General features: G+C 43.7%; 1 protein-coding gene across 1 annotated transcript in view; it reads left to right on the top strand.

The window, feature by feature from the left end:
* The first annotated feature begins 1080 nt into the window (after positions 1-1080).
* Positions 1081-8296, top strand: part of TET2 (tet methylcytosine dioxygenase 2) — a 24398-nt gene continuing 17182 nt past the window's right edge. The window contains exons 1-2 of the mRNA XM_009327049.1: positions 1081-4444; positions 6684-6774. Coding sequence (XP_009325324.1) covers positions 1108-4444; positions 6684-6774 — 3428 coding nt within the window. The 5' untranslated portion in view covers positions 1081-1107. The remainder of the gene's footprint in view (positions 4445-6683; positions 6775-8296) is intronic.

Here is an 8296-nt window from a genome sequence, read left to right on the forward strand (position 1 = left end):
TCATTTGTGACTGGTTGAGAACCATAAAGCCAGCAAAGAATAAATTACAGGCAGAGTCAAACAAGGGCTTTATCTATGTTAACTGGGATTGTGAATCCTGGGAAGATCCATGTGAACAGGATTAGCTTGTCATTATATGGAATTTGTTCACTGCACATTGTCAGTGCTTTTATCCAATGAAAAACTTCATTTTATAAATAAAATACAAAGAGTATGTGAGAAAATGGGATTTCCCATCCAAACAAAGAAGAAAATTCTAGCTCCACAGCTGTGGGGCTCAGTTCAAAACCCAAATGCATAGCTTAAGCCACGCTTGATGTCTATATGTAAATTTGAAAGGATATTAATACCTGAAAAAATACCACTTCCATCAAACCTTTCAGAAATCTCTCGGTTTGTGTCTGTCAACATTACCAAGATGTTGACAAAGTGTAAGAGTTCCTATGGACAGCAATCAAGCGTGGCTTTGTCTCACATGTGTGTCGTGCCACTTGCGTGGTCTTTAGGAATGCCAGTTTTAAAAGACCTTGTCACACAGCTGAAGACAGACAAAAGGAGGTTTGCCCCTCTAATTGGCAAGCTTGGTGGCAATAATCCTTCAAGTCACGCAAAAGAGGTTTGGCACACTTAATCAAATAACGGGATTAGCACCAAGTCTGGGAACCATGGTTTCGGCATGACTTTCTGCCTTACCAAGGAAAAAAAGTGACGACAGAGGAGTCTATGCAAATCATTCAAAAGCAGAGAATATTTTTTGTACCGTTAGGAGAGTTTTTTTGGTAAAATATCTGCTTGTGTGTTAAACGGGAGTAAGGAGCTACTCTGTATTTTCACTCTCTTTTCATCTTGAAGAACAAACCTTCAAGAAAAAGGGAGACACGGGGCTGCAAAATGTGATAGGATAGTGAAACACCCCTCAGGTGTGCCTGCAAGCTCACGTTGTGTGTGGGAGCTGATCAGGACAATGGGTGCTTGAATGCTGCAGGAATTGTCGGTAATTGGGTGTCCATCGATGGAAACTAAAATTGACTTATATTTTCTCCTATTTCTTTTCTCTTTCAGATACGTTCAGAGGGTAGCCTTGTGGATGGCCCCGGAGCAGGCCAGATGGAACAGGACAGAACCAACCATGTTGACGGCAATAGATTGAGTCCATTTCTAATACCGCAATCTTCTCACGTTTGCCAGGCGGAGCCTTCTGCGGTGAAGCTACAGAATGGAAGTCCAGCAACAGAGAGGCCTGAAGTTGAAGTAAATGGAGACCACAAGCGGCTATTCATTAAAAGCAACTATGGAGTGCCCCACCTGAAGGGAAGTCCAAACAACCGCGTTAGCCCCGACCTTTTACAAGAAAAGAAAGTATATTCCAAATATATGCAAAATGGTGGGATAAAACGCACTTCTAGTGAGCCCTCTCTGTATGGACTTCATGAGAGCAAGAAAGTGAAACAAGACAAAGAGGTAAACGGAGAAAAAGCTGAGCCAGAGGATAATAATGGAAAACCAAGCGTCTCCAATTGTTACAGTGAGAAGAAACCCGAGAGTTTTACAGGACAAGAAAATGAAGTTTCAGATTTGATACAGTCTACAAGATACAACAGTGGTGGTTCAGAAAACCCTCGTGACCTCCTGATTCAGGATGAGCAAGAGCGGGAAAATGTTCATTGCCACAACAGGGACATTGTCTTACTACTTAAGAACAAGGCAGTGCCAATGCCTAATGGTGCTACAGTTTCTGCCTCTTCCATGGAAAGCATGCATGGTGAACTCCTGGAGAAAACACTGTCTCAATATTATCCAGAACATGTTTCCATAGCAATGCAGAAGAACACATCTCATATCAATGCCATTACCAGTCAGGCTACTAATGAGTTGTCCTATGAGACAACGCATTCATCCCATACCTCAGGGCAGATCACTTCCCCACAGACCTCAAACTCTGAGCTGCCTCAAGTGCCAGCTGTAGTGGTTACTGAGGTCTGCAATGCAGAAGACTCCAGTAAACCACCTGTATTGCCAGGTAGCTGTTCGCTTCAGAAACCAGAACTACAGCTACAGCAACAGATTCCAGGCTATGATCCACACCAGTTACCTGTAGGAAACCGTACTGTTCGTGGAAGCGTAGGGCAGGTTCCCAACCAAGACCTCTCTCTAAGTTCCAGCAGTAACCTGCGAGCTCAGAGTGCCGCTCTGGAAAGGTTTTCTGAGCAAGCAGGAAAAAATGGTGCTTTCTTTAAACAGAACTCAATGTTTCACAAAGATTCCTCCACTCCTCCTGCTCCAGCAATGAACAGTGCACTGTCCGTCATGGTGCAAGAAGGACACCATTCCTATGACAACAGATGTGATGAAACTCTTCCTGGGGAGATAAAGAACGAAGGGCAACAGCAGGGACCAATGTCAGAAAGTCCCGGCCTCAGCCAACAACAACTTCACCCTCAGCAGAGACTTCCGCAGCAGGCACAAACGTCACAACAAGATGTCAGTGAAAGCAATCCGCAAGCTGCTACGGCCGCCTCAATTCAGCAGCGCCCAGAAGAAATTACGCCGGCGTCAGAGCCTCCCCTCCAAAACCTGCAAGCGCGCGGAAGTAACAGTGAGTTGCAGCAACACTATCAGCATTTCCCAGGACAGAGAGAACCCGAGATTCCTCCCAACAAAGAAAAGGACCAAGTGAAAGAGCCTGTGCAACAGGCTCAACATTATTCAAAACCAGCCTGGATAGAACTGGTTTCCACCCAGTTCCGCCAGGGAGAGCCTTCCCAAAAGCCCAGTGAAGCTTTATTGCGATCAATTCTTCAGTTCCAGGCAAACACAGCCTATACAAAACAGTATGCTGGAAGTCCTGATGCATTAAAGGGGCCTTCAGGACAGCCCCAGAGCCAGAAGATAATGCAACAGGAACAAATTCCTCCGCTGTACAAAAGCGAGACCTCCCAGCTGCAGCCGCATCCCACAGCTGACCAGCAGCTGCCATTCCAGAAACACTCACCGCAGCCACAGCTCACGAAGATGGATTCCCTCCTCAAGTCCCAAGTGCAGCGACACCCTCCGCAGCAGCTCCATTTCCAGCAAAGACCAGAACAACAAGCCGAACAGCCTTTAGGGGCCCCATTGAAACAACAGCACTTGAATCCCCAGCCAGGGGAAAATGAGCAATTCTTGCATTCGCACATTTTGCAACAGATGCTTCAAAAACAGGCACAGCAGGTGCAACTGCCGTGCAGTCCGCAGCTAACCCCAAACCAGCAACAGGCTCTGCAAATGAAAAATAAAGACCTGCCCCAAACCATTTCCCACTCCCAAAGCAATGCTGAGCAGCCGCTAGACAGGACATCCTTCAACCAGCTTAAAGTAGATGAATGTTTTCAAACTGGGAATAAGTACATGAAATCAACTGCATTCCCACTGCGTAACCCTCAGCTAGGCCTAGAGCAGGTACAGAGCATGAACAACAAAGCTCCCCTTTACACTCAGAAAGCAAATGCTAGTCTGCAGCATCCCTGCCCAAACAACGTGCACTTGATTTCTGAGAAGAAAGAAAACGCCGCAAATATCGAACGCTTTGGAGCCAACAAAATGCAGGACTTGCAACTTGTGCAGTATTTTTCAAATAACTTGACCACAAAGCAAGATGTGAATCACTGTTTTCAAGAACAAGAGCAACAGACACAACAAGCTTCAGTTATACAGCTACCACCACTTCAGCAAACACAATGCTACGGTGGTAGTCTGAACCAAGATCTCCCGAGCCAACAAGCTCCGCAGATTCCTCAGCGGTACTTACCACACAGCCAGCAAACTGCCCCACACTCCCAAGACCAGAGAGGCTGTCATTTGCAGTCCCAAACCCCTAAGGATTTTCAAAAGCATGCTGCTCTAAGGTGGCATCTCTTGCAAAAACAGGAGCAACAAGCATACCAGCAACCCAAAACCGAGATTGGTCCCAGTGCAGCACGCAAGCCTATAAAAATTGAGGCTGGCACAAAGTCTAATGTCTGCATGCGTCCATCAGCTGGACAGCTGGAAAACAAAATGTGGAAAAAAACAATTAAACAAGAGAATCAGCACTTTGGCTGCGAGAACATGCAACAAAAGAGCATCATCGAGACAATGGAACAGCAGCTGAAACAGATACAGGTCAAATCACTGTTTGATCACAAGACTTTTACTATCAAATCACCTAAACATGTGAAGGTTGAAACAGCAGGCCCTATTACCATCCTATCAAGAAATACTGGTGCTGCAGATTTTGACACTCAGACCCCAATTTTAGATCAGCAAGCAAACTCATCTGCTGAGAAAACCCCGACCAAAAGAACAGCTGGAACTGTTCTCAATAATTTTTTAGACTCACCTTCCAAGTTATTGGATACTCCTGTAAAAAATTTGCTGGACACACCTGCCAAAACCCAGTATGATTTCCCATCTTGCAGCTGTGTTGGTAAGTGCTGAGATGTGCTAAAAACGTACTAGTTCACAGGAAGGAAATGAGCCTTCAAGTTGGGATCGCAGGGTTAGTTGGATGTTTTTGTTGGAGGATTTTTTGGGTTGTTTTTTTTAGAACAGTAATTAGTAAAGACTTATAAAATTAAAATTTTATACACTTATGCCTACTCCACTGATCCAACCCTACACACGGGCCCTTTCTCAATATTTCACAAAGCAATTACCTATTTGCTTTTTCAGTCAGTATGCTTATGGCCAGTAACGTATCCCCTCACATCCATTCTGCTTGAGCAGCAGACATGTAATGACAACATGCTGATAAAAAGTAGGTCATAACTTTATAATCTAATTTATTCATCAAGGTTAGATATAGCATTTATAAAATATGTCCTGGGTCCAAAACTTGAGATCCTTACGCCATTTTTTGCTCTAACAGTGAAATTGCTGAAGTTTCCCTCAGTAAAGCCTAAGCAAAGAAGGGACGACAGATTATTCCTCACTTGTTGCAAGAGTTTATCCTCCCTTTCACGCACTTGTCTTCTGCAAGGCTAAAAAGATCAGCAGTTTCTTAGAGAACCTACGCAAGCAGCGCCAAAAAAGCAGCGAGGGGGACCCTCGGTGTTTCTTCATGGCATACCCGATCTCCAAAAGCTGGAAGAATAGAGCAGAGGGAAGCAAAGTAGAGTGACAGGCATGGCCCCGTAGCCCGAGCTTCCATACGGCACTGACACTGCACATAGCCAGGTCTAACAGGCACTTTCAGACTCTACTGGATAAACTATTCAGGCTGAGACAACAGGTTCAGCACCAAAAATGGAAAAAAAAAATCCTTGTTATAGTTTCACTTCCTACCAACTATAAAAGAGGAAAGTTGAACCAATGCTCCTCCAAAACTGCAAAATGGACCTTTTTGCCTTTTCGAATGCTTGGAGCTATGTCTCACAGATGATCTATGGGAACAAAAAGAGGAGGTCGGGGATTTCCAGAGCTCCCAGGAAGAAAACTGGAAGTCAGTTCCTTGCTGTTCCTTGTTGTTTTATAAGAAACAACCTACAAAATGTAGTTTTTTTTAAAACACTGAAGTTGTTTGGGGGTTTTTTCTTGAGACGGTTTCTCCAATGTAGTTGGCACAAGTTTTTATGGCAATCATTTCATTATTCTCACTGGTTTTTTAGCCAGTACTGCAACTGCTAACTAAGCAAAAGAGCTTATTCTCCACTTGCGTTTTAATGCTTCAGTCTTAGCAGACCCTCTAGGAAATAAAGGAGCATGAAACTTAGTTCCTGTCCTCTCTGAAGAACCCAGTGCCACAGTGTAATCAATAAGGTTTATTGCTCTTTGCTACCAATACTTGTCCTTAGGAAGATTAAATTAAGCCATCCCCCCATTGACACGTTCAGGTTTATAGCATGCCTTCATCATGCTTCCGGAGGCCGTACATCAGGAGCAGCATCACCTCATCCAGCCTTTGGAGTTAGCATGGCAGAAAGCATAAAGTCAGCCCTCAGACAAGTCAGCACAGCTCCACCATCTCCTGAACCCAAGCAGAGCCTGGCCATTTCTTTCTCACTGCTGGAGCCTGCCTCCTGGTATCAAACCAAACATATAGCATATATAGTGAATGCTGACATGGTCCTACCTACACACAGAAAACTGAGGCCACATTCTTAGCACACGAGCATTTTGACTAAGCCTTGTGCAGGATTTCTTTCAGCAAACTTGCTTTTTTTCATTTCACAGAGTCTTTCTGTGGGTGGCAGAAATTCTCTATGTAACCTTACTGGCCACTTTCTCAAGCTGTAGGTTCCTACACTGTAACAGGTCTGCTGAAAAACAAGTACTGTACAGCTCACTAACGCCAATATTTACTGTTGTTATCCCATTTATCCTCCTTTCTAGATACTGGGAGAGGAGGAAGTGGGAGAAGGAGAAACAATTGTTCAGTGATAACAGGAAAATGCCTTTTGAATTTCAGTGTAGAGCCCGAGATGCGAAACAACTGTTTGTGCTAGCAAAAGGCATGCAGTCCGTATCACGGCTATTTGCAGGATTAGCCACGTGCTTTGCATGTTTTGTACAAATTGCGTGGGCATACTTTAGACATAAGTGTTTAAAACTCTGACCCCAGACCCATACAGCAGTATTCTAACGAGCTAGATGTAAGCTTTGCAATGTGACTTTTTACATTAAAGAATTAAGCTTCGAAGTAATAACCTTTATTTTGTTTTAAACAGAGCAAATTATTGAAAAAGATGAAGGTCCTTTCTATACCCATCTAGGAGCCGGTCCTAATGTGGCAGCTATTAGAGAAATCATGGAAGAAAGGTAATTAGTGCAAAGGCACAGGGCAGATTAATGTTTATCCTTTTGTGGATGTCAGAACTTTTCCAGCTTTTGCACATAAAGAAATAAACAATTGCAAACCAAGTAATTACTTGTAGGCTTAGCTACTCCAGTGTTGCCAACATTACGCACTGTGCTATTCACCAGAGAGTCACAATATTTGACAGGGCTAATAGTCTGCTGGCTGGCACAGGCTGCGCACTTTGAGACAGATGCCAGCAAACCCAAGCAGGAACAAGTATTCACCAGCCTGCCAAGCAAGACGGTTGGCAATGGCTGCAAAAGCAGGCATGGACCTGGTGTTCCCTCTGGGTGGGAGAATGCCAAGGTAGAAGGAAGATGAAGGGCAGAATACCAAACTCCAAAACTAGCTCCCCGCCCCCCCAAATTACTAAGCATATAGGACAACCCTAAAGGGCTAAATCTAACTCGGACACGTCCAGAGGAGTGCCACAAAGTTGTTGGATAGGATTTCAGCCCAAGAATCGATAAGTAGTTTTATAAAAAAACATCCCCCTTCCTCAGAGTATTGCACAAAACCAGCCTTATCTTGATGGTGGACAATCCCTGTATCCTGTTGCATCCCATGATACATACACTACATCAAAGCCAACCAAACCAGGAATTTTGAACGGCACAGAATGGATACATGATCTGTGCTATTTAAAAATATGTGTAAGCACAAAACCCACCAGCCTTTCTTAGGTATTTAGATTAAAAACTGTCGCAAAAGTGACTTCTGCACTGTGAATTCTGCATTACTTGTAGCTTTTGGCGTGCATAGACATTAATGGCCAGATTTTTAGAGGTGTCTGGGAATTCAGTTCGTCACTGAACAAACAAGCAAACAAAAAGCTCCCCGGTAAGTCAGAGACAGATGGGAATTTGATTTGTTAATACCTTAAAAATCTGGACTCCAGAACTGCAAAGAAGCTCCAGCTAGTTGCAGAACGAAAAGCAAATGGGCATTATTGCAGTGCTGTGTCTGAGCTAAGGAGCACCGTTTCCTAGCAAGGTCTGTTAGCTTGTGCTCATCACTGCACGACCATGGGCCGCTTAGGGCATATTAAACCCTTCACATTACCTCTAAGTCCTAAGGTCCTTTCTCTTTCTTAGCACCTCCTTCCCTGTGACTCCTGTGCAGGGCTTGTCCCAATACTTGTTTTCAGCTTTGTGAGCAGCTCGAATGCATGTAAGCTACATAAATCAGCTTCTTCCTGCAAAGGGGGAGTGAACACTGACCCTCCTGAGAAGCTTCTTACAATTTGTTATCTCCAATGCTCTCATTGACTGGTTAATTCTTTAGTATTTACAAATAATAAATAAAAGAGGAAAGTAATTCATGTCATGATGTCAATTATTAGAGATGAAACTTTTTTCATTTCTTTACTTTGAAATGTAATTTTTCATCCTTAATATTGACCTCACCTTTTTTCTTTTTTTTTTCTTTTTTTTTTTTTTTGCATTTAAATTCATTTCGTGTTGGCAGAAGGAAATCCTTCCT

Source organism: Pygoscelis adeliae, unplaced genomic scaffold (assembly GCF_000699105.1).
Source record: "Pygoscelis adeliae isolate BGI_AS28 unplaced genomic scaffold, ASM69910v1 Scaffold87, whole genome shotgun sequence".
In the NCBI taxonomy this organism is placed as follows: Eukaryota; Metazoa; Chordata; class Aves; order Sphenisciformes; family Spheniscidae; genus Pygoscelis; species Pygoscelis adeliae.